Below are 26,520 nucleotides of genomic sequence, written 5' to 3' on the forward strand. Positions count from 1 at the left end.
GGTTGTGAAAAGAGTGGTATTTTTGTTACACTCTTCTCTTCTCAAGCTAGATCTACCAGAGAGCATATGACTTCACTTCAGGTATTAAAGACTGACTTCCTAGAAATTATTATCAGCAAAGTTAAAACTCTAACTTTCTAGCCTGCTTCTGCACTCAACATCCTGCCAAAGAGTGCCAAGGATCCATGATCAAAGAATGCTGGGATGCAGTGCTGGGGCCACACCAAAGACGGGAGATCACTGTTTCTGCTTTTTCATACTCTTTATTGCCAACAGTTTAAAATGGTCAACATAAAAAAAAAAACTGATAATAAATACTGCTCTTTGGGCTGTAATAAATAAAAAGTTTATTAACAAGGAATGCACTTTTCCAGCCACAAGTGTCTTCAAAAAAAAGAGAAAATTATATATGGCCATAGTTCACAGTTGAGCAGCCAAAAGCTGCTCCAGTTACAGCCTTTCAACAACACGGGAGCGTCCTCCCTTCTCCCTCCCCTTCAGGAAGTATATTCACAGTCCCAAGTCCTCTGTCTGAAGTGCTCTCCACAGAGAGAAGTTAAGTCAATGCACCTTTCTGCGAAATTGTCTGAAAAACCTTTTGAAACAGGTACGTCAAGGAAAACTGCATTCGGGTTCACTCTCAGCTTGTCCAAGGTCCAGAACTGTGTGCCTCTGCCCGGTCTGGTTCCACCGGGTCCAGCAGGTCACGGAGGAATTGTTTTCGTACCACCACCTGTCCACCTTCTTCAACGTGCTGTAGATCATTCTACTGGCTTCCCTGTAGATCTCACAGTGGAAAAGAGGAGTCCCATAGGATCCATTCAAAAAGTCTCTCAGTTACACCTCTGTAAGAGCATGTTCAGAGCATATTCCATTCGATTTTTTAATTCTAATGAACAGCCAGACATCAGCAGAGTTGTCAGTCTAAACGTTGTAGATATCCTGTCCTCATTGATGTAGGTGAGAAGGTATTCTTCATTTTGGCTACAGATGATTATTTTCGTATGATCGTGGTAGAAATTCACCTTTAAAAAGCAGACATAGATATTAGATCTCTCTAAATACTCAAGATGTGAAGAGTTTCGTCAATGATCAGATTGGCTAGGTCACAATCATTTGGGGACCTAAACACCTGCTTTCCTCAAGGGTTCATTTACCTGAAAGGTGCCATCGTTGAAGAGCATCATTAAGGCCTTATCAGATTTTAGCCACTGAAGGAGGTAGAGCCGAGGTCTTCGAACATCCGTAACACTAGGCAGATCTCCACCCTGGGAGAGATTGGGAGACTTAGTGCCTATAAAAGCTTTGCTGTGTGTGCACTCAGTTCTTCTCAGCAAATGCCTATCAAACTTAAGCAAGTGCCAGAGTGGCCTGGAGATTCTAATCCAGTAGATTGAGGGCGGGACACAAGAGGCTGCATGCCTTAAAGCGTTGAGGTTACACAGATGCCACTGCTCTGTGGACTACACTGCAAACATCACTGCTGGAAAGCCACGGTACTTACATCCATGAGGTTTTCCTCCATGTAATGAGAGAAGTATTTCAGCACCGTCACTTGACTAATGAATTGTTCGGGGGCATCTGTTGCTGGGAAAACAGAGCATTGGCCAAGCTCCGCGTAATAGTGAACTGTTCTAAAGAACAGGAACAATACGGAGAAAAGAAGGAAAAACGGAAGTAGTTAGTCACTATTTTCAGATTTCCTTAGGGCAAAACTAAAGAACTGACGGGGCTTCCTTAATTGAACACGCTTACTTTTTATCTGGAAGGAGGCTCATGTGAGCACCGTTGTTGAAGAGGACGCCTACAGTGTGGTCTGAGAGCTGGTACCCAAAGCCATATTTATTAGAGTAGTCGACCCATTTGGTGACCCACTGAAAGGAAGTGCTCAGCTGCTCTTTGGGGATGCAGTCAGCTTCTGGCATGTTTTCTAGACATCCTCGAAGGACTCTTGCCACTGTGTCTGCGACACTTCCCATGGTACTGTCCTCGAGGCCTGGAAAGTCAGAGAAATTTAGAAAATAATTAACAACAAAACCTCAGGCTATGGTAGGTGCTAAGTCTCCCTTCACTAAATCTAAGGAGGGAGGACTCAAAATTGTTCCAGTCCTCTAATTTTGCTTCTTCTATGTTAAATCAGGCCAAAAACCAAACTGACGTCAGTTACTTAGTATTGAGCACTGGCATTCAGAGCGTCCTTATTTAAAATGCAGTTGACAACCACTTACATTCACTGCTGCTGCTGCAGCTGCCAAGTGTTCCTCTGACTATCATCCGAATAGCATCTCCAATCTGCTGCTTGTTTTCCACTGCGGGTGTTCCAGATCTGGCAACTGTAGTGGTAGGTGGCTGGAGTTCCTAGAAGAGAGAAGAGCCAGGCCATGGTCAAGCTTTTAAAATTCATTTGGGGTTGAGAATTCTAGTTTAAGATGAGATTGTGGCAATTAGTAGGAAAGCTTATCAAAAAGCAATGGACACAAGCCAGGTAACAGCTATTTCGGTAACTCAACTGCATGCATTGTTAAACTAAGAGATAAAAATCTTCCCTTTTAAAGGGTTGGGAAGAAAACGTTAAGTAAATATGTGATCCAAGCGATAATTAACGAAGAATGAAAAGGATATAAAGTGTTTATAACTATTTTACTCTTCTTTAGCATACCTCATCTGTCCTATGTTTGCTGGGTTGCTGAGTTATCGAAGTCTTTTTCAAATCATGCCTAAGCTTGTAAATTTCTTCATCTTCTTTAGCCACTTTATCTGTAAATCAAGGAAAAGAATTATGAGCATTATTCTATCCAAACAAGGTAGAAACAGAGCTAGCCCTATTTCCTCCTTTGGCATTAATAACCAACTTAAGAGCATCCAAGGCAAAACCATCAGCTTTTACTTTTATCTTTGCCATCAGCTGCAATTATGCAAGAAGCACACTTTAATGCCTATGAAACAAAAAGCTATCAACCACAGTTTGCAGTGTGGATTTTTGACGCTACAGAAAGTCAAATAGTATACAAACATACAGGCCAACTTATGTTCATATAAAAGCCTCTTTTAACTAACTTATCAACTTTATATATAATATTGGACACGGAAGAACAAAAGAAGTCTTATAACTTACTGTGTGTGTCAATATATCTTGCTTTGTCTTTTTTGCCACCAAAAAGAGCAGCAGCTGCCTTCTTAAAGAAATTCTTAGCTGGGCTTGACAAGTGGAAATCTGGAACTGTGTGACAACAGCTAGAAGAGAGTCTGTCTGGAGTGAAGCCCTATGGAGTAAAAGACAAGATCTTCAGTAACCTGCTGCGAAATTAGGATCAAGAACATGTAATAAAAAGACGGCAAAAAAAAAAAAAAAATGCACCCACCTGCAAAAAAAAATCATGTCGAATGATGTCATCCAAACTGGGACGATCTTCTGGATTTTTGGACAACATGCTGGCTATTAAGTGCTTAGCAGGAGCCAGCAATGAAGAGGGCATCGTATACCTTGCTTCTCTTATGCACCTGTAAGTTTCTTTCAGGTTTGTAGTTTCAAATGGGGGTCTTCCTAATAACATTGTATACCTGTATGCAAGGAAACACTTCTTTAGGAACGGTCAAAAAGCGACTCTTTTCGAGTGTTAAAAACCTACATCCAAATTTGCTTTTTGATTATTTTGGTGCGTTTACTTACATTACACAGCCTAAGGCCCAAATGTCTGATTCACAGCCGTGTCCTTGTTTGTTGAGGACTTCAGGAGAAAGATAATTTGGGGTACCACATATCGTTCTAGGAAAACAAAATATGAAGATCTCATTAGGAACTATTCTACTGTTTAAACTTAGTTCTCTGGATAAAACCTTAAAAGCACTATGTTGAATTTCTATTTGGAAACATCTGACTTTTGATTTCTGGCATGTAAACAACTGACATTTGACCAAGTGACTTGGTAATTTTTTTTTTAATGTGTGTACAATTTTTTTCAGCCACATGACAAAGTGTTTTAAGCCAACTGAGACCAAGTACAGCAGGATATATTTATATATTTCAGGCAAATATAAGACAGATTTGTTTCATAATCAACTTATAGGCATAAGGTACTCTGCCTGGTCCATAGTGGCACTGGATAAGTGTTTCCTTCAATTAACACTGTAGCGGTTTATAGATTTTAGTATCAACTGGCCTTTGAAACATTAACTGGAAAATAAGAAGGGCATATTTGATCTCCACAAAACCCTATCAGGATGTGTCCTTCTGACTCTTACCTCCTTCTGTGTTCCAAGGGCTCCAGCCTGGCTGCCAAACCAAAGTCCCCAACTTTTAGTTCCATGGCTTCATTAATAAAAAAGTTTCCTAGATGATTAAAAAAAAGAAATCTGAATTCCCTTGGAAAGCTGTTCTAACCAAGTACACACACATCCACTCAACAGGCAGGCAGCCAGTTGCTTCAAGTGAAAGCCATCATTCATAAGCAAGATTGCACTGGTGAGATCCCAACTAAGAACGTTAATATGTTAAAAAAAAGGGAGAGAGACAGCACACCTCTCTGACACAAAAGTCATCATTCGGAGTGAAAGGCTTACCTAGTTTGAGATCTCTGTGCAAGATTTCTTGTTCATGAAGGTACTTCAGTCCAGACACAATCTGCCTGAGGTAGTATCGGACTTCCGGCTCTGTCAACACCTTCCTTGCTTTCAAGATATGAGCCATGGACTGGGAAGAGGAGAAGGAAAAAAGAGAATCTGTCAAACAAAGTTACCAAAATCAGGCGTTTCCTTGTGCAGGATGAGTGATGAAAGTTAATGCTGCAGTGTAATAATTACCTCCACAACGAAATTCCCAGATAAAGTTCAGTTTGAATGCCATGTCAGTTTGCGGGAAGTAAATGCATTCAAATAGGAGTGAACACTTACCCTTCTACTGCAATATTCCAAAAGAATGTAAATGTTTTCTTTATCCTCAAAGTAGTGGTAAAACTGCACTACATGCTTGTGATGGAGGATTCTGTGAAGCTCTATTTCTTTGTCAATCTAAAAGAAAAAAGCAAGATCAGTCTTATTAGCCTCCCTCACCTCTGAAAAGCCAGTCTTACACATGCAGAAGACATTTTCCTAAAAGGGAAGGGCCATCTTGCACACAAAGAAAATACTTTACTCAACAGTCATACACACCTTTTCCCTTTGATGAGGTTTGGCCACTCTGCTGTGAGGAATAATTTTTGCAGCGTAGACTTTGTTGTTTGTCAAATCTGTCATCTCGTAACATTTTGCAAAGCCACCCTGACAGGAAACAAAGCCGAGACGGAATTGAGTATGGCAGGGACATGGACGGCAGATTTATATATATATATATATATATATATATATATATATATATATATATATATATATATAAGTAAATGAGAAAGAAAAGCAAAAATATGGGAGAGGAAGGGCGGACAGAGGGATGCGGTCTACTTTTTTAAAGCTCTTTCACGAAGGGAAAAGCATTCCTGAAAACAGTAAGTTAAAACAGTGCCCCTTCTCCCTTTACAGAGAGGAGCTTTCCGGAGCGGGGGCTTGGGGTTGGGGAGATGAGAAATAGGGTATGAAGAGACTTGTCAAGAAAATCCTCTGTGGGGGCAGCTCGAGAGAGTTGGGTCTGGTATAGAAAGCCCTCGCTTCTGGCCTCAAGATCAATGTCTTTGGGCGGCGGGACGCAGACTGAGCCGCGGCTAAGGATGTGAAATCGATCCCGGCGCTGCCAGCGCACAAAAGCCAGAGGAGGGCAGGTGAGCAGCCCACGTCGCGCCGGGATCGGCCTCCCGAGACGCCGAGAAGCGGTGGGCGCGGCGTCCGGCCCGGCCTGGGGAATGCCCGGGCAGACCTCCCTCCCGCCTGGCAGCAGGGCGCCCGCCGCTCGTCACCTTTCCCAGCACTTTGCCTCGGCAGTAGCGCTTCCCCGTGGTGGGGTCGACGATAATCCTCGAGATCTCGGCCCCCGAGTGCGAGTGGTGGTGATGGTGGTGCGAGGCGGCCGGCTGCACCTGCACCTGGGGCTGCGGCGGCTGCGGCTCTTCGGGGGGCGGCTGCGGCCGCTTCTTCTTCGAGTCCCCACCGCAAGCCTTGCCCAGCGCCTGCTCGCACATCTTGGTGCCAGCTGCCGGCTGGTAGGTGATAGTCCGCAAGAGCTCCATGGTCCCCTCGCCACCCTGCACTGCCCGCTGCCACCTCCGAGGCGCGGACACGCGACCGAGCCGGCCTCTACCCTCGAGCCCCAGCCGCAGGCACCAACCTCCCCCGCCCGACGCCTTCGTTCACTTGTACGAGTGTGAACGCCCGGAGAAGTCTTATATACGGGCGGAGAAGGGGGCGGAGAATCGAAACGGGATGCTACATCACGGGTGACGCCCCGCCCACCGGCCTCAAGAGCGTCCGGGGCCGAGCGGGAGGTTGCGACGGGCTGGTGGCTTCCAGCTTGCGAGCCGCTTGCCGGCCGCGGGGAGCGCTCACCCCGATGGGGAGGCGGACACAGGCGTCCGGCCGTTCCCGTGACCGCCATCCCATTCTTGGAATGTTCCGAGCTTCTGGGTTTGAAGTAGAAACCCTAGGGCCGACGCCTGGCTCCGCCCCCACCCGCCCCGCGGCGGGCGGTGCAGTGATCAGAGCCCCACCGGGTGCTGCGGTCCTCGCAGGTTCCCTCCCGTGCACAGCCCTTCCTCACCGCCCTACAACCTGACGCCTCCGGTGTCAACGTGTGAGTGTGGCCGGAGCCACTGCACAGTCACGTGAGGCTTCCCGGTGGCCACCTGGAGACCTTCTGGGCTGCCGCCGCCCCCGCAGTTTTACCCCGTTAGCTCCTGTCTAGAGGGGCCCTGCGGGGAGGCCGTGCCCCTGAAAGACAAGGGTCCGCGGAACAGGGTGTTCCGAGCTCCCCGCCGCTTCTAAATGAAGCGGACTTCGGCTGGGGCCGGCCGGCTGACCATGGACAAGTCCCACTTAGGCCCGTGTGGCCTCTGCCCATCACCTTAGAGCAAGCCTTTGTCGGAGGTCAGGCCCTTAACCTTGGAGAGGGAGGCCAGCGCCTTGGGAAGGCTTCGCGTTCAGAATGACCGAAGACGGGGAGCAAAGGCGCCACCTCGTGGAATGTTCCAGAAGCGCAGTTAGTCCGAGTGGGCAGCGGTTAATGACTATATGGGCTTCCTTTGACAGTAAGTGGTTTAAAAGTGCTCCTGGTGCTAACTATGGTTTTACAGTCTAAATCATCTATCACTTCTTATTCCGAAGGGGTTATGCGGAATGCGTCGTTTAAAATGGCTCATTAAGCCACGTGGCTGCTCTGGTGCTGGGAGAGTCAATCCTAAGCCTTCCAAGTGGAGAGGATTGGTAGCATGAGGGAGGAGCATAGCCAAGTGAGCTAAAACATGGCTTAGTTTCCTATTTCCAGATTGTACGATTCAGACTTGCTAACCTGGGACTGCCATTGTTTCTTGTTCTAATGACAGTAGTGCATTTATGTGCAGGGTACCGTGCTTAGTATTTTGAAAAGCCTTATTTAATTCTACATCCATTCTAAGTAGGAAATATTGTTATTCCCATTTTACAGATGAGGAATCTGGGGTTTAACGAATTTAAGTTAACTATTCCCTCTATATATATTTAGTAGAACATCCAAGTTATGTTAATTGGCAATAGACAGATTTTTAAATCCAAGTTAAGATGTGTTAAACAGTTTTTTGATACTAATTTCCAGTGCTATATAGAATACCAGATTAATAACCCCCTGGAAGGTACCTAGAAAACGGTTGGCTCCAGTACAGATACCATCAGGGTATGCATGGTATCAGTTAATTAAATGTGCATGGTTTCGAAGATTCTGTCTCAAGTGTTTCCCACATAATGTAGAAAGGAGTTTCATTGGCATTACAGAGTAGAAAGGGAAAGTCTTCTGTGACTCCTCCTTTTTGATTCTGTAAGCTGTTCAGGGCAAGCCAAGGCATGTTTCTCATAAAGTGAAAGTAGAATTTACCCCATGATTATCAGGGCTGGAACAGGCGCCTGGTGGTGGATATGAAGAATTACACAACCCTCCTCTTTAAAGATAAACCTAGGGGTGACCTTTGCTCCCCAGATTTATGCAAACTTATATACTAGCCTGTAGTAGGCTTGCAGGTTTAGAAAATACTACCTAAATTTCCAGAGTTAATTTTACACCTTGTCTTTATTTTCTCGGTTGATAATGAACTTTTTAATCTATATCTGTTTATGACTTTCTATGATAAAAGGACTATGAAGAATAATCATGATATTTTTCATTATTATTTCCATTCTTTGATTATCATATACTATAGTATATCTCTTTACCAAATGTACTTAAGCATTTTATGGACTGTTGAACATGCCATATGAAATTCAGGTCTATCCTCCAAAACATTTGAGCATTTAATAAAATATTAACATGTATATGTGTTATGGGACCTTCTGTCCAACTATGAAAATCTGATTTTTTGGTTCGTGGTGCCATCGTGTGGACAGAACTAAAATTGTTGTTAGTAGAACAAAAAAGAAAATAAATGTACTTTCCAATGGAGATAAATCTTTAATTACAAAATATTTCTCTGTAGTTCTGTAGATTTAATGTAATTACAAGTGGAATCCCAATATGACTTTTAGTGAAACTTGACAAGCTGATTGCAAACTTTGAAAGTGTAAGTGATCAAAAATAGCAAACTAACTTAAAGAAGAATTAGAAGGGGGAAGGTCTTTCTTTACCAGTTATCACAACTTATAATTAAGCTAGAGCAATTAAGAAAATTTGGTCCTCTCACAGGGATAGACTGACCAATGGAATAAAGAGCCTAGAAATAGATCCACTTATATATGGAACTTTGGTATATGGCAGAGGAAACATGATAGATCATTGAGGAAAGGAAACTATTCAGTAAATGGAAGTAGAAAATTGATTTTTCCATATTAAAAAAAAATGAAATCCGTATCTTACACTGTATTAGTTTTCCAGGGCTACCCTAACAGAATACCACAGACTGGGTGGCTTAAACAACAGAAATTTACTTTCTCACAGTTCTGGGGGCTACAAGTCCAGGATCAAGGTGTGGGCAGGCTTGGTTCCTCCTGAGGCCTTCTCTCTTTGACTGCAGATGGCTGCCTTCTCATCGTGTCCTCACGTGATCATTCCTCTGTGAGAGAGCATCCCTGGTGTCCCCTTGTATGTCCAAATTTCCTGTTATAAGGACAGCAGTTAGACTGGATCAGGGCCCACCCAAATGACCTCATTTAACCTTAATCACCTTTTTAAGGCCCTATCTCTAAATACAGTCATATTCTGAAGTACTGGGGACTAGAGCTTCATTATATGAATTTTGAAGGGAAACAATTTTTAGCCCATAACACACACCATGTACAAAAAATCTACTTCAGATGGAGTAAGGACTTAAAGAGTAAGAACAAAACAAAATATCAGTAGGAAATATAAGTAACCAACTTGCAGAGCATAGGGTAGGGAAAGATTTTTTTATTGAGATCTAGTTGACATATAATACTGCATTAGTTTTAGGTGTACAGCATTATGATTTGATATATGTATGTGTATATATATATGTGTGTCTGTGTGTGTGTGTGTGTATATATATATATATATATATATACAGTGAAATGGCTAACAGTTTATATCACCACATATAGTTACATATTTTTTCCTTGTGTGATAATAAATTTTAAGATCTACTCTCTCAATAACATTCAAATATACAATACAGTATCGTTAGCTAGAGTCACCATGCTTTACATTACATCCCAGGGACTTACTTATCTTATAATAGGAAGTCTGTACCTTTTGACCCCCTTTACCCATTTTGCCTACCTTCCCTGACTTCTGTTAACCACGGATCTGTTCTCTGTATCTAGAAGTTCAGGTTTTTTTAGATTTCACATATAAATGAGAATATACATTGTCTTTCTCTCATTTCACTTAACATAAATACCTCAGGGTCCATCCATGTTATTGCAAATGGCAGGACTTCCTTCTGTTTTATGGCTAAATCATATTCCATTATGTGTGTGTGTGTGTGTGTGTATCAAATGTCTTCTTTATCCATTCATCCGTTGATGGACACTTTGTTTCCATACCTTGGCTGTCATTAATAATGCTGCAGTGAACATGGGAATAGCGATATCTCTTCAAGATTATGATTTCCTTTCCTTTGATTATATACCCAGAAGTGGGATTGCTGGATCATATGGTACTTCTATTTTTAATTTTTTGAGGAATCTCCATTCTGTTTTCCATAGTGGTTGCACTAATTTATATTCCCACCGACAGTGCATAAGGGTTCTCTTTTCTCCACATCCTCACCAACACTGTTATTTCTTGTCTCTTTAGTAATAGCCATTCTAGAGAGGTGTGAGATCATATCTCATTGTAGTTTGGATTTGCCTTTCCCTGATGATTATTGATGTTGAGCATCTTTTCATTTACCTGTTGGCCAGTTGTATGTCTTCTTTGGAAGATATCTATTCAAGTGTTCTAACCATTTTTTTTTTTATTGAAGCATAGTTGATTTACAATGTTGTGTTAGTTTCTGGTGTACAGCAAAGTGATTCAGTTATATATATACATATATATAATATATTCTTTTTCATATTATTTTCCATTATGGTTTATTAGAGGATATTGAATATATACAATTCCCTGTGCTATATGGTGGAACCTTGTTGTTTACCTATTTGATATATATCAATAGTAGTTTGTATCTGCTAATCCCAAACTCGTAATTTATTCCTCCCTACCCTTTCCCATTTGGTAACCATAAATTTGTTTCCTATGTCTGTGAGTGTGTTTCTGTTTTGTATATAAGTTCATTTGTATCATATTTTAGATTCCACATATAAGTGATGTCATATGATATTTGTCTTTTTCTGACTTACTTCACTTAGTATGATAATCTCCAAGTCCATCCATGTTACTGCAAATGGCATTATTTCATTCTTTTTTATGGCTGAGTAGGATTGCATCGTATATACATACCACATCTTCTTTATCCATCATCTGTTGATGGACATTTTGGTTGTTTCCATGTCTTGGCTATTGTGAATAGTGCTGCTGTGAACACTGGGGTGCATGTATCTTTTCAAATTAGAGTTTTCTCTGGATATATGCCCGGGAATGGGATTGCTGGATCATATGTCTTCTACCCATTTTTAATCGGATTGCTTATCTCTTTACAGTTGAGTTGTATGAGTTATTTATTTATTTTGCATATTAACCCCTTATTAGACATATGATTTGAAAACATTTTCTGTCATTATATAGGTTGCCTTTTCATTTTGTTGATGATTTCCTTTGCTGTGCAGAAGCTTTCTTTGTTTGATATAGTTCCACTTGTTTATTTTTGCTTTTATTGCCTTTGATTTTGTCATCAAGTCCAAAATATCATACCCAAGACTAATGTCAAGGAGCTTATCCCCATATTTTCTTCTGGGAGTTTTATGGTTTCAGATCTTGAACCTATTTTGTGTTGATTTTTGTGTATAGCATAAAGATAATGGTCCAGTTTCATTCTTTTGCATGCGGCTGTCCAGTTTTCCCAGCACCATTTATTGAAGAGACTATCCTTTATATATGTCCAAAAATATATTATGGGGAAAGGATAGCCTGTTCAATAAAGGCAAAGATTTTCAACATGCAAAATCCATTAACCATATAACAGGAGATTGATAAATTTGGTTAAATTAAAATTAAGAAATTTGATTCATCAAAAGACACCTTAAAGTTGGGGAATCCCCTGGCAGTCCAGTGGTTAGGACTCCACACTTCCTCTGCAGGGGCACAGGTTCAATCCCCGGTGGGGGAACTATGATCCCTCATTACATGCGGTGCAGCCAAAAAAAAAGATACCTTAAAGTAAAAAGGCTGGACAGCCTCTTCAATAAGTGGTGCTGGGAAAACTGGACAGGCACATGTAAAAGAATGAGACTAGATCGCTGCCTAACACCACACACAAAAATAAGCTCAAAATGGATTGAAGACCTAAACGTAAGGCCAGAAACTATCAAACTCTTAGAGGAAAACATAGGCAGAACACTCTATGACATAAATCACAGCAAGGTCCTTTTTGACCCACCTTCTAGAGAAATGGAAATAAAACCAAAAATAAACAAATGGGACCTAATGAAACTTCAAAGCTTTTGCACAGCAAAGGAAACCATAAACAAGACCAAAAGACAACCCTCAGAATGGGAGAAAATATTTGCAAATGAAGCAACTAACAAAGGATTAATCTCCAAAATTTACAAGCATCTCATGCAGCTCAATATCAAAAAAACAAACAACCCAATCCAAAAATGGGCAGAAGACCTAAATAGACATTTCTCCAAAGAAGATATACAGACTGCCAACAAACACATGAAAGAGTGCTCGACATCATTAATCATTAGGGAAATGCAAATCAAAACTACAATGAGATATCATCTCACACCAGTCAGAATGGCCATCATCAAAAAATCTAGAAACAATAAATGCTGGAGAGGGTGTGGAGAAAAGGGAACACTCTTGCACTGCTGGTGGGAATGTGAATTGGTACAGCCACTATGGAGAACAGTATGGAGGTTCCTTAAAAAACTACAAATAGAACTACCATATGACCCAGCAATCCCACTACTGGGCATATACCCTGAGAAAACCATAATTCAAAAAGAGTCATGTATCAAAATGTTCATTGCATGTCTATTTACAATAGCCCGGAGATGGAAACAACCTAAGTGTCCATCATCGGATGAATGGATAAAGAAGATGTGGCACATATATACAATGGAATATTACTCAGCCATAAAAAGAAACGAAATTGAGCTATTTGTAATGAGGTGGATGGACCTAGAGTCTGTCATACAGAGTGAAGTAAGTGAGAAAGAGAAAGACAAATACCATATGCTAACACATATATATGGAATTTAAGAAAAAAAAATGTCATGAAGAACCCAGGGGTAGGACGGGAATAAAGACACAGACCTACTAGAGAATGGACTTGAGGATATGGGGAGGGGGAAGGGTAAGCTGTGACGGGGTGAGAGAGTGGCATGGACATATATACACTACCAAATGTAAAATCGATAGCTAGTGGGAAGCAGCCGCATAGCACAGGGAGTTCAGCTCTGTGCTTTGTGACCACCTAGAGGGGTGGGATAGGGAGGGTGGGAGGGAGGGAGATGCAAGAAGGAAGAGATATGGGAACATATGTATATGTATAACTGATTCACTTTGTTATAAAGCAGAAACTAACACACCATTGTAAAGCAATTATACTCCAATAAAGATGTAGGCAAGTTGAAGATTACTCTTTTTATAAAATTCAAGAGCTAAACCTACATATTTTGTTTATACATATATATGTATTGATTTAAAATTCTATTTTTTTAAAATGTGGAAATGTTAAACAGAACATTTAGAGCAATGATTACCATGTATGAGGCAAGGGGTGTAAGAGAGGGAAAGAACATGCAGGTCTGTATAAGTTATTGCCCATGATCGGTTTTTCGATTGGATTATAAACTCAAACAAGACGTGTATACCTGGGGAGACCAATGATAACTATGTCACGAGCCAAGGAATATGGTTAGGCCAATTATGAGTACCTTACATCCAGGTAAAAAAAAAATACGTACTTCTAACCAGCATGATTTGAGGGAAGTGAAACAATGGGAAGAACATTCCGATATATGTATGCATTGCCAGGAGGCTACAGGGGCTAGGCTGGCCATGGTACGTCTCCACTGAAATATCCTGAGCGTCTAAGGAAGGTGAAAAGAGACCAAACCTCGTTTTATATTTGTCACAATATATCTAATTGATTGGATATTTAAATTTAAGGCCTAACTCTTTGAAAAGCAACTTAATGAATATAAAATAAAAGGTTAATTTTAAGATTTAAATTTAAATATTAGGCGTGGTGGCCCGTGCAGGTCCGGGGTCAGGCAGCCACGCCCCCGGCCCAGCCATGGTGCAGTCCTGGTACATGGACGAGTCGCCGGCGACCCGCGGTGGCCCCATGGCGCAGAGCCCGCGCGCCCGGTCCGCCTGGAGCGGCTGCAGGGGCTCGGCGTCCTTTACTGGACGCTGGATGCTGACAAAGATGAGAATGATCCAGAATTAGAAAAGATCCGAAAAGAGAAAAACTACTCCTGGATGGACACAATAACCATATGCAAAGACAAACTACCAAATTACGAAGAAAAGATGAAGATGTTTTACAAGGAGCGTTTATACCTGAATGACGAGATTCGCTACATCCTGGACGGCAGTGGGTACTTTGACGTGAGGGATAAAGAGGACAAGTGGATCCGGATCTTCATGGGGAAAGGAGACATGATCACTCTCCCCGCCGGGATATACCACCGCTTCACACTGGACGAGAAGAACTACGTGAAGGCCATGCAGCTGTTTGTGGGAGACCCAGTGTGGACGGCGTACAGCCGGCCGGCTGACCACTTCGAGGCCCGTGGGCAGTATTGAGTTTCTGGCACAGATGGCCTAGCGGTGCCCTGGGGCCTCGGGCACCCGAAAGTCCGGGACATGATAGCAGCAGAAAATCTGTCCTATTCTCCTTGCTTTTGTGTTGTGGACTTGAGGCTAGGTGAGCTTTCCTCTGCAAGATTGTTTGATCAGAATACATTTTAATGGAAGTAGCTGTAGAATCGGTTGGTACATAGAAGCACCTGTGGAAATCTGGGCAAATCCGTTCGTTTTCTCTAATTCAGGACCAGTGGTCAGTGGCCCTGTATCAGCTCGTGCCTTCAGCTGTGACCGAGTGAGTTTCAACTCCCCAAACGGAGCCACTTAGCTGCCCCATCTGAACCTGATTCTTGGACTTGAAGCAGGTACCAAACGAGGCCATGACTGCCTTGTGCGGAGGAGTGATAGTGGATGACAGGACTGGGCAGAGAGAAGAAGCTTTTCTCCCAGAACACGGGAGGAAGCTGGGTGGGGGAGGGGTGCCGTGGGGGATGAGCTGGCGAGTTAGGGGGGCCCTCACTTGATTATGCCACTTTCTTCTTCAAAATAGAGTAGCTGCCTTAACGTTAATAAATAAATATTAAATATGTTAAATACCTTTTATGTTACATTCATTTTGACATACAGGCATTTTGTAAGTGAATAAAACTCTGTGGTAAATCCTGCCAGTAATCTTTGATGAGGGTTTATATTATACATTTATCAAAATAGTTGACCAAACTTTTATTCATTCATCTGTCTGTCTACCTGTCTACCTACCTAACTACCCATCCACCTGTTTCCTGGACATGATAATAACAGTGTTTGAGAGCAACTCCCCTTTCCCTTCATTCACTGTTGCACAGACTGAAACTACTAATTTATTGCAGTGGACATAGATCTCCCTCTACTGGTACAAAATGATAATGCCAATCAATGCTATAAAGTTTTTAAGGTTATTTAAAATGCAGCTATTCCTTTAAGTCATACCCACCATTCCATTGCCTTGTGTAGCATCAGCATAAAAAGTAATCTCACTTTTGAATCTATCTTAAGGGCCACACTTATTTTCTAAAGTCAAATTATATAAATTTTTATAAATAAAAACAAATTATTAAGTGAATATAACACAAACAAAAACAAGGTAAAAGTGTTTTAGCTTTTCCTCATTCTTGGAAGTAAAAACATTTTGTCTCATTGAAATCTTAAACAAAAATTTTTTTTGCAATTTTATTTTATTTATTTTTTATACAGCAGATTCTTATTAGTTATCCATTTTATACCTATTAGTGTATACATGTCAGTCCCAATCTCCCAATTGATCACACCACCACCCCGGCCCCGGCCACTTTCCCCCCTTGGTGTCCATACAGTTGTTCTCTACATCTGTGTCTCTATTTCTGCCCTGCAAACCGGTTCATCTGTACCATTTTTCTAGGTTCCATATATATGCGTTAATATATGATATTTGTTTTACTCTTTCTAACTTACTTCACTCTGTATGACAGTCTCTAGATCCATCCATGTTTCTATAAATGACCCAATTTCGTTCCGTTTTATGGCTGAGTAGTATTCCATTCTATATGCGTACCACATCTTCTTTATCCATTCGTCTGTTGATAGGCATTTAAGTTGCTTCCATGACCTGGCTATTATAAATAGTGCTGCAATGAACATTGGGGTGCATGTGTCTTTTTGAATTATGGTTTTCTCTGGGTGTATGGCCAGTAGTGGGATTGCTGGGTCATATGGTAGTTCTATTTTTAGTTTTTTAAGGAACCTCCATACTGTTCTCCATAGTGGCTGTATCAATTTATATTCCCACCAATACTGCAAGAGTGTTCCCTTTTCTCCACACCCTCTCCAGCATTTGTTGTTTGTAGATTTTCTGATGATGCCCATTCTAACTAGTGTGAGGTAATACCTCATTGTAGTTTTGATTTGCATTTCTCTAATAATTAGTGATGTTGAGCAGATTTTCATGTGCTTCTTGGCCATCTGTATGTCTTCTTTGGAGAAATGTCTATTCAGGTCTTCTGTCCATTTTTGGATTGGATTGTTTTTTAGTATTGAGCTGCATGAGCTGTTTATATATTTTGGAGATTAATCCTTTGTCCGTTGATTCATTTGCAAATAGTTTCTCCCATTCTGAGGGTTGTCTTTTCATCTTGTTTGTAGTTTCCTTAGCTTTGCAAAAGCTTTGAAGTTTCATTAGGTCCCATTTGTTTATTTTTGTTTTTATTTCCGTTACTCTAGGAGGTTGATCAAAAAAAAATCTTGCTGTGATTTATGTCAAAGAATGTTCTTCCTATGTTTTCCTCTAAGAGTTTTTTAGTGTCCAGTCTTACATTTAGATCTCTAATCCATTTTGAGTTTATTTTTGTGTATGGTGTTAGGGAGTGTTCTAATTTCACTCTTTTACATGTAGCTGTCCAGTTTTCCCAGCACCACTTATTGAAGAGACTGTCTTTTCTCCATTGTGTATCCTTGCCTCCTTTGTCATAGATTAGTTGACCATAGGTGCGTGGGTTTATCTCTGGGCTTTTTATCCTGTTCCATTGATCTATATTTCTGTTTTTGTGCCAGTACCGTACTGTCTTGATTACTGTAGCTTTGTAGTATAGTCTGAAGTCCAGGAGCCTGATTCCTCCAGCTCTGTTTTTTTCCCTTAAGAGTACTTTGGCTATTTGGGATCTTTTGTATCTCCGTACAAATTTTAAGATTTCCTTAGGGTGAAACAGGAAAGGAAAATAATATACTTTTATAGTCTCAAATGTGAATAGGGCATAAAATTTCTGGAAGGATTAATAGGAAACTAATAACAATAAAGGTTTTCTCCATTTACTTGTTTATACATTTATTTTTGCAGGTGGGTTATTTACTTTTCTGATCACTTTTTTATAGGTTTTAGTGTTTGGACCAGGAGAGTAGATTACCTATTTTAAAATATGTAAAAATATTTTTATGACAGGATTTAGCTCCTCAAAGAGGGCTTGTTGGTCTACACTCCCTCTGTTACTGTCAATCAGCTGATCAAGATTTCTGATGTATACCCTGCTTTGTATTATTTAATTGTTTGGTGGTTATTTTTCTTCCCCACAGATGTGAAAGCTCCATGAGGGCAAGTTCATTACTATCTTCAGTGCTGTGTTCCCTGTGTCTACAACAGTACATGGTACAGAGTAGGAAATCAATTATTTTTTGGATAAATCAATTTATAATTATAAAACAGTTGAGGAGACTAGACACATTCTAGATTTGGTCTTGCATAAATTACTGAACCTCTCTGTGCCACAGTTAACATGGGGATTACAATATTGTATAAGGTGGTTGTGATTAAATAATCCAATGCCTAGAATGTGTTTAGAGCAGTGCTTGACATATAGGAAGAGATGAATAGTATTAGTTACTATTTAATATTCAGGAGAAAGGAAGGGGCAAGATAAAGAACTAGCAAGGGCAACAGGGATGGACAAAGAGAAGTTTAACCCAAGGCCTAGTGGAAAGATCTTCTCTCCAGCATCTGGTTTACTGAAAGGAGTTGAACAAAAATAAATGGAACTAACAAGGAGAAAGAGTGAGCAAATAAGCACTGTTTTTGTTTGCCTTTTTGCTTTGTTTCTGGCTTGGGTAAGTGGAAAGAGAGAGGAGAAGCATCTAGGAGGTTGTTACCACCAGCCAAGGGAGAAGATGTCCCAGCTCTGGACCCGGAACGTGATGGAAGCTGCAGCTTAGCTGTTCTGAGGGCTGGGAGAGGCTGGTGTGCTTCTCTCAGTGGCTGCCTAGGCAGTCCAAGTGGGACGGGCTTCTTCAGCTCTGCTCCAGGAGGCCAGCCCTGGCAAACAGTCTGGTGCCCGGAGCGGCCGTGTGCATAGGAAGCGACCTGCTCCTCTTGAGAAGTCCCAAGCCCACTTCGTCCAAACACCTCTCCACACCGCCTCCCACCGTGGCTCCCCACCCACACCTAACTCAGCTTTTGTGAATTCAGGGGTGCAAAGAGCAAGGCTGACTCTGGGGACTCAGTGTGGTGCCTGCAACCCAGGACCTCCAACCACTGGGGTAGGAGCGAAGCCCTGGCAGAGGAGGAGGGATCTGGGCCACTGGCGTCTCACTGTGGAGCTGCAGTGACAGGTTGGCAGCACAGAGCATATGTTTGTTTAACATAATTGTGAAAAACAATCAAACGTATAGAATTGTAAAAAAAAAAAAAAAAAGGCACAGTGAATGCCCATACATCCAGCACCACATTCAGCAGCTGTTTACACATATTCCCCCCACTCTCTTGCTTGCCATTTAAAAGTATGTTGTAGACATCATAACACGCTATCCTTAAATACTGCAGCATGTATCTCTTAAAATGAGGAAATTCTCATATAGAACTGTAACTCTTTTATTGCACCTTGCAAAATAAACAATAATCCTTCATATCTAATACCTAGCTCACATCCACATTTTCCCACTTGTTGCACAGATACATTTTATAGCTGATTTGGTTCAAACTAAGAGCCAATCAAGGACCACAGACTGCATTCTGTTATGACTCCTAACTCGATAAAGCTGCAAGTCAGTCCTTCTTTTGGCTTTTTGAATAGACCGGGCTAGATGTCTTGTAAAATGTCTGTTTTCTGGATTTGTTTTATTTTTTGCCTAAACGTTTCATTTAACATATTCCTTTGTCTGTATTTCCTTTAAACTTGAAGTTAGAAATGCAGACTGATTTAGATTGGGGCTGAGCATGTTGTAGTAAGAATGCGTCCTAGAGAACACCGTATAATGCCCATGTGTCCCATCAGGAGGCACGTAGTGTTGTCCCGCCATTCCTGATAGCCACTCTGCTCTCCGAGTTAAGATGCTGGCAGCCAGATCTCACCGTCATAAAGCTGCAGGGAATCTGGGGGCAATGTAGGAAAATTTTTCCATCAGCCATTCACCTAATGATTCGATCCCACTTTGGTGATTCTTAATAGAACCAGTCATGTCATTCATGGTTGCAGAATGGTGATTTTCTGATAGTGTCCATTCTTTCTACATTTATTAGTTGCTATTCCATAAAAAATATTTTCTCATCACCAGAGGCTCGGAGGATGGGGGCAAGGGGAATTGGATGAAGGTAGTCAAAAGGTATGCACTTCCTGTTGTAAGATAAATTAGTAGGGATGTCATATACAACATGATGACTATAGTTAACACTGCAGTATGATATATAGGAAAGTTCAGAGAGTAGATTCTAAGCGTTCTCATCACAAGGAAAATTGTTTTTCTTTTATTTTTGTATCTATATGAGAAGATGGATGATAATTTAACTTAGTGTGGTAATCATTTCACAATATATGTAAGTCAAATCGTTATGTTGTACAGCTTAATCTTATACAGTTCTGTATGTCAATTATATCCCAGCAAAACTGGAAAAAAGTTTCCTTATCAACTGGGATTATATTGTTATATAAGAAAGAGTAAGACGAGTAAATTAATGCGTTCCCTTTAATTACCAATTTTCAGAATAAGGATTCCAGTGCGGGCGAGGAAGTTTACGTTTGCATGCTTACTTTTTTTTTTAATACAACTGTGGTTTCATGAATTTTTTATGTCTCAAGTGTATTAATCAATTATATTCACCTTTTTCAAAAATGTAGGCCCATTCAGACAGCAGAGGTAGGAAATACATTTTTTTAAATCAGGAGTTTAAATTGACATTTGTCAATTCAAATTTGACTTATAGGGTTTTATCTAATTCCTTAGATTTTACACTTCCCCTCTTAAAATGAAAATTTTATTTTATAGTGGCATAATCATTTATTTGCTTTAGCTCTATAGTATACATAAAATGACTTCCAAATAACAATACCAATATTACTATTAACAGTAAAACCACTGAGTTTGAAGCTCTTTTTGACCTTAGAATATATCTTTCCAAAGGTTTGCGGCAAGAATACAATATTCTAGAGTGATCTAACGTAATTGTTTCCTCTGTCTGGTTATGTTAAATTCTGATATACAGTTAGTATCTTTCCTTTTAAAATATTTTCAATTTTAGGGATTACTTTTTTTAAAAATGTGTAAAATATTTACATGATTCAAAAGTCAAAATTTCATAAAAGTATACTCCAAGAGGTCTTGCTTCCATTTCTGTTCATTTAATACTGTTTATGTCCCAACACCCATCCCTAACCAGTAGATATTTTCATTAGTGTTGGGTTTGCCTTACAGAGTTTCCTTCTGAAAATATAAGTGGATATGTCTGCCTATCTATATCTACCTATCTACTTATCTATATATATGCATAATATATTCATATTCAAATACTTTTATTTCTCTTTCTTTCTCACACAAAATATAACATAACCAGTCCTCACTCTGAATCTGCATGAGACTCATTGAATCACCCACCATCTGGGCAGACAGAAGAGCCTGCTGGAAGATTGTGATTTTGCCTTTGTCCAGTGCAAGTTCTAGCCAGAGACAATTAGGTTGTTGGTGATACACGTGAATTTTATCTCAGGCTCCGGGTAGTTGAAGAAACACCTTCACACAAAATTTTTAAATTTTAAATAGACTTTATTGTCATGCTGATGTGAAAATCTCTAGTTAAATGTGAGATCTTCAAGTAGAAGCATCTGGCTGGTGTTTCTGAATGTAAAAAGAGATCAATAAGATTTCTGAGTCATCCACCTAGGGGTGATGATTGGGGATTTGTGAGAATGAGTCAATTCTCCAAGAGAAAAAAATACAGAGAAAGTAACTAATTTTGTAGAAAAGTCGATTTAAATGAGGATATGCATATATTGGAATGTTTCAAGGAGTGCTGGGGCACACAGATAGTTTCAAAGAAGTCAGTTTACGAATTCCCAGCTGTTACATGAACTCTTTCCTGAAACTCATCTGCCTGTGAAGTACCCCGTCTGTTTGTTCTCCTTTCCCAATTTCTCTTTCACAACTGCCCTCCTCTCATTTTACAGTAGGAGAGCATGCCTCTCATCTGTGCGTCCATCCATCCATCCATCCATCTATCCAGAATTTTACTCTTGTGCATTTCCTCCAGGTGTAAATGTTACTGAACCAGGTTCGTTTGCTCGACACATGGCAAGCCGAATGCTGAGACACTGAGGTTGGCAGCAGGTAAAGGGTTTATTCACAAGGCAGCCAAGTGAGAAGACAGGAGAACAAGTCTCAGATTTGCCTCCCAAAGGTGAGGGGCTCAGGATATTTATAGGATAGAGAAGCAGAGTGGTCTTAGGTGTGGGGAAAGGAGATTGGAAGTAGGAAAAAGGTGAGGTAATCAGTGTTCTGTGCAGGCATATCTGAGTTACATGCTTCTTCATGGGATGCATGATCAGAAAATGGCAGTGTTAGCGAGATCTGAGGGTGGAGTTTTTGGCCCTCTGACATCAAAAGGTCATCTGTGGGACACTCATGCAGGCCCAGTTGGAGGGTCAGTGGTCCCAAACAGCCTTAACCAGCTTGAACTTGAACTAAACAAATACTCCAAGTTCCTAAAAAACAAACTTAAGCAACCATTACCATAGCGACCCATACGTTAGAAGTATTATCTATAAAGGCAATTAAAGGAGGCTTGCAGTATATTGTCTAGGCTACCTGAAGTTTGGAGGGTAGGCAATTTGCAGGAACAATTAAAGGGAGCTTAGTCAATGAAGACAGGTTACAGGGTATCATTTATTAAGCAAGTTATAGTTTAAGGGATCCTCATTAATGACTGTCCTCAGTTTCATAAATACCTTTGGAGTATCGTTCCCCAGAACAAAGGGAAAGTTTGAGACTGCAGAGCTTCTGCAAGAAGCTTCCTCCAAGTGGCAAACCTGTGGCAAGACCTCCTGCCTCATCTTTTCTTTTCTTTTTCCTTTTTTCCTTCTTTCTTTTCTGTGCCGAAGACTTAGAATTTAGAAGCAAGATGGTTGACACAGAGACAGGTTTTAACACATTTATTTGAGTTGGAACACAAAGTCAATTTTTTGATTGATTTGTTCGGCAGTGACGACTGTGTTTGCCAATTAAATTATGTAGTGGAAGTTTTCCATAAACTGAAGGTGCAACTCCATAGTTTTGTCAAAAATGTATTAGAGGCACATATACAATATTCACTGTGTCACATATTGTATTCCTTGTGACCCTTAATCTTATGAAAAAATTTACATTTCAACTTAAAAATGTATGAGGTGGTACATAATTTTCAACGTTATTTTATTATGGAGTACAGGGACCAAAACATTTGAAGTCCTGTGAGTTAGAGGACCTGAAGAGACAGAAAAGGACCAGAAAAAGTCAGGGGCAAGGAGGAGAACCAGAAGAGACGGCAGAAGAGACTCCAGTCCAGGAGGTAAGTATGATGGCAAAAAAGAGGGGTAATGAGAAGCGCTAAACATTGCAGAAGGGTTAAGGAGAATAACAACTGGATACAAATCTTTGTGAATGCAGTTTCTGCAGGTGGGATAGAGTTAATAGTCTGTTTAGATCATTCAAAAAGTTGGGCAGGGCTTCCCTGGTGGCGCAGTGGTTGAGAGTCCGCCTGCCGATGCAGGGGACACGGGTTCGAGCCCCGGTCCGGGAAGATCCCACATACTGCGGAGCGGCTGGGCCCGTGAGCCAATGGCCGCTGGGCCTGCGCATCCGGAGCCTGTGCTCCGCAACGGGAGAGGCCACAGCAGTAAGAGGCCCGTGTACCGCAAAAAAAAAAAAAAAAAAGCTGGGCAGTGATGACAAGGAAAATAGAATACTGTTTATAGTACTATTTGCCAGATCACTGGGGTTAAAATGGATTTTGTAACTGAAAGAGCAATTCAGGATGTTGGCCAGTGAAGACTGTTTGAAGGAATACAGTGGCAGGGGGGCAGGGGGCATAGAGAGAGGGACTTGCCTTCAGGAGAAGGAAGAGAGCTCTTCCTCTGAAACTGGCGGGAGTGAGCAGAGAGCTGTTGAGACAGCTGGAGAGGAGGGAAGCGGCCAGAGCCTCCAGCTCCAGGCGACGGTCTCAGTTAAGGAGAAGGGGAGCTCCTGTGCTGAGAGTAGCCGTCTGGGTGGAGAGCAGAGGAGTCCAACGACTGCTGAGAAGTTATGCCAAGAAATTTCTAAGAGAGGTTCAGGAGAGAGGACCATTTTAGGATTGTTGCATTGTAATTTTCTTATGAGTTTTTAAAGTGTAGTTTTGTCAATGCTGTCCCCTTTAAGATTTCTATATTTTTCAAATTTCCTACAATGAACAAGGAATAAAGAATTTTTTTTCCAAAATAAGGGGTTAAAAAATAAAAGATCAAAGAAGGTGCAGGTAAACAATGTCATCAACCTACATCAAACTAAAAAGCTTCTTCACAGCAAAAGAAATCATCAACAAAATGAAAAGACAACATACAGAATGGGAGATAATATTCGCTAACCATTTATCTGATAAATCATTAATATTCAGGATATACAGGGAACTCGTACAACTCCACAGCTAATAATAATAATAACGCAATTAAAAATGGGCAAAATCTTGAATAGACATTTTTCCAAAGAAGATATACAAATAGCCCACAGGTACATGAAAAGGTGCTCAACATCACTAATCATCAGGAAAATGCAAATCAAAACCACAATGAGATGTCACCACACACCTGTTAGGATGTTTATTATAATAAAGACAAGAGATACCAAAAGCTGTCAAGGTTGTGGAAAAATGGAAATCCTTGTATACTCTTGGTGGAAATGTAAACTGGAACAGTCACTATGGAAAACAATATGGAGATTCCTCAAGAAATTAAAAATAGAACTACCATATGATCTAGCAATTCCATGTCTGGGTATATATCCAAAGGAAACAGAATCATAGTCTTGAAGAGATATCTGTGTCCCATGTCCACTACAGCATTAGTCATGATAGCCAAAGTACGGAAACAAGCTAAGTGTCCATCAATGATGAAGGAAGCAAATGTGGCATATGTAGGCAATGGAATGTTATTCAAATGCCTTAAAATAAAGAAGGAAATCCTGTTATTTTCAACAACATGGATGAACCTGGAGGGCATTATGCTAATTAAAATAGACAGACAAAGACAAATATTGCCTGGGATCACTTATATATGAAATCTAACAAAAACATCAAACTCATAGTAACAATAAAACGGTGATTGCCAGGGGATGAGGGTGGTGGGGGAAATGAGGAGAGGTTGGTAGAAGGGTTTAAACTTTCAGATACAAGATGAATACTGTCTGAGGATCTAGTGTATATGGTATGGTGTCTATAGTTGACAATACTGTGTTGTATAATTGAAATTTTCTAAGAGAGTAAATCTTGTGTTCTCACCAAGAAAAAAAGTAAATATGTGAGTGATGAATGTGATAATTCAATTGGGGAATCCTTATATGTATATCAAATCATCACATTGTATGCTTTAAATGTATCATAAGGTGTCAATTATACCTCAATAAAGCTAACACAGTTTTAGAACAATGTCCTCAGCAAACTCCCTTGGTACTGTAATACTGTAACGTAAAGGAGGAGTCATTGCCTTTATGTGGAGTAGTAGCTCAGTGTTTCTGAGTTTGTTTTGCCAGTTTGAGGAAGCTTATAAAGATGTCTTCTGAAACGTTAGATGAGTACTTTCAAGCAGTCTACCCACAGCTGAGCCGACAGTCAGCCATACTACCTGCTCAAATTTTGCTGGCCCTGAGTATGATGGTTTCTAATGATCAGTCTGCATAGAAGTCATGTTTATAACAAAGATAGTGATGACTTGGCAGGTATACAGGAATTGGGTGTGAAAAAAAAAGGTGCATTACCAAACCCAGATTTTTAGCCAGTAGAGGGCAGTCTTCTCTAGGTTTTGGGTTCTACAGCATTTGCTCCTAGTTTTTCCTAGTGGTGATACAAGTATTAAAGATAGATAAAGCCAGACACTAGGGAAAGTGATAAGAACACATTATAATCAGTAACCTACTACTGCAGTAGGGAAAGGAGTTCAGCGTGAACTGAACTCAACTTTGACTTATACAGAGGTGGCTGGGTGTTTAAAGGGAGAATGAGAATGAGGGTGTTGGTGAGCAGAGGCTCAGCAGAGTCAGGAAGCTGAAAGCTTACAAAAAGGAGGACGAAGTGGGGGTAGGTCCATAAGAAACCCATCTGGGTTTGCTAACTGGCACTCACCAAAATTAGGCTCCTACCATCCCACAGAGACTGGGAGGTGGGCTCTATCTTTAAGTATTGGCTGGAACAAACAATAAAGTCTTTTGGCAGCAATGAGTTTTCTCAGGCGGGTACTTTAAGGGGGTGTGAGGGTCCTCCTAGGGGTTCAGTCTTGAGCTACTAGAAGCTATGTTGCTATTTGTTCAAGTCTTCATAGGCCAAGGTGAGGCCTGCTTGAGAAAGGGCTTGAGAGGAACCTGGCTAGAGTTTGGTCAAGGAGACAATTTTTGTCACAGGGAATGGTATTAATACTAGTTTTATTGACAAAAATATAATTCCACTACCTTCTTCTGCCAGTGGGACAATGCTGGTACTTCTTGACTCATTGACAATAATTCTGCTTTGGAACTGCTTTAAGATCTCAGCAGAGGGCTTCCCTGGTGGCGCAGTGGTTGAGAGTCCGCCTGCCGATGCAGGGAACACGGGTTCGTGCCCCGGTCCGGGAAGATCCCACATGCCGCGGAGCGGCTGGGCCCGTGAGCCATGGCCGCTGAGCCTGCGCGTCCGGAGCCTGTGCTCCGCAACGGGAGAGATCACAACAGTGAAAGGCCCGCGTACCGCAAAAAAAAAAAAAAAAAGATCTCAGCAGAATTTGGGAGACAACTTGAGAAATGGTTCTCTCTGTCCTGAGAGAACTGTTGTCTTGTCCCTGTCCTTTTTCCTTTAAAGAATCTTCAAGAAGAAAAAGGGTCACTTGTGTTTCTTCACAAAACTCCATAATGTCCTTCTGTAAACCATGCATCAGCCGGCAAAGAGAAGTAGTTAACCTCATTTGTCACCTCCGCTCCGGGGGAGGACATGCAAGCTTGGCCTAACCCATCAGAGCATCATACACCCCCTGAGTCAAACAGTTCTTCCAAGAACTGACTTGAAACCTGACACAGGCCAG

General features: G+C 41.0%; 3 protein-coding genes and 1 pseudogene across 4 annotated transcripts in view; 3 read left to right on the forward strand and 1 right to left on the reverse strand.

Annotated features, from left to right (window-relative positions):
* Nucleotides 1-330: 330 nt before the first annotated feature.
* PLK2 (polo like kinase 2) lies at nt 331-6,288 on the reverse strand. The gene is made up of 14 exons (XM_030843654.3): nt 5,883-6,288; nt 5,149-5,256; nt 4,891-5,007; nt 4,561-4,690; nt 4,243-4,330; nt 3,671-3,766; nt 3,363-3,561; nt 3,116-3,263; nt 2,660-2,757; nt 2,229-2,358; nt 1,756-1,996; nt 1,505-1,634; nt 1,158-1,268; nt 331-1,025 (listed from the first exon to the last, which is right to left on the reverse strand). Exons 1-14 carry the CDS (start codon nt 6,150-6,152, stop codon nt 834-836), a joined length of 2,058 nt encoding a protein of 685 aa, XP_030699514.1. The 5' UTR covers nt 6,153-6,288; the 3' UTR covers nt 331-833.
* A 744-nt stretch (nt 6,289-7,032) lies between these two features.
* Nucleotides 7,033-26,520, forward strand: part of GAPT (GRB2 binding adaptor protein, transmembrane) — a 35,759-nt gene continuing 16,271 nt past the window's right edge. Inside the window, exons 1-2 of one of the 2 annotated variants that reach the window (XM_030843691.2) lie at nt 7,053-7,166; nt 22,671-22,790. The gene's annotated coding sequence lies outside the window, so the exon portion shown is untranslated. Of the gene's footprint in view, nt 7,167-22,670; nt 22,791-26,520 lie in introns of both variants that reach the window. The other variant, XM_060295791.1, reaches the window with a different exon arrangement.
* RAB3C (RAB3C, member RAS oncogene family) overlaps nt 7,041-26,520 on the forward strand; it is a 399,506-nt gene continuing 380,026 nt past the window's right edge. The window contains exon 1 of the mRNA XM_060295790.2: nt 7,041-7,166. The gene's annotated coding sequence lies outside the window, so the exon portion shown is untranslated. The remainder of the gene's footprint in view (nt 7,167-26,520) is intronic.
* Nucleotides 13,965-14,479, forward strand: LOC132596992 (acireductone dioxygenase-like; annotated as a pseudogene).

The sequence above is a fragment of the Globicephala melas genome, chromosome 3 (assembly GCF_963455315.2).
Source record: "Globicephala melas chromosome 3, mGloMel1.2, whole genome shotgun sequence".
Classification (NCBI taxonomy): domain Eukaryota; kingdom Metazoa; phylum Chordata; class Mammalia; order Artiodactyla; family Delphinidae; genus Globicephala; species Globicephala melas.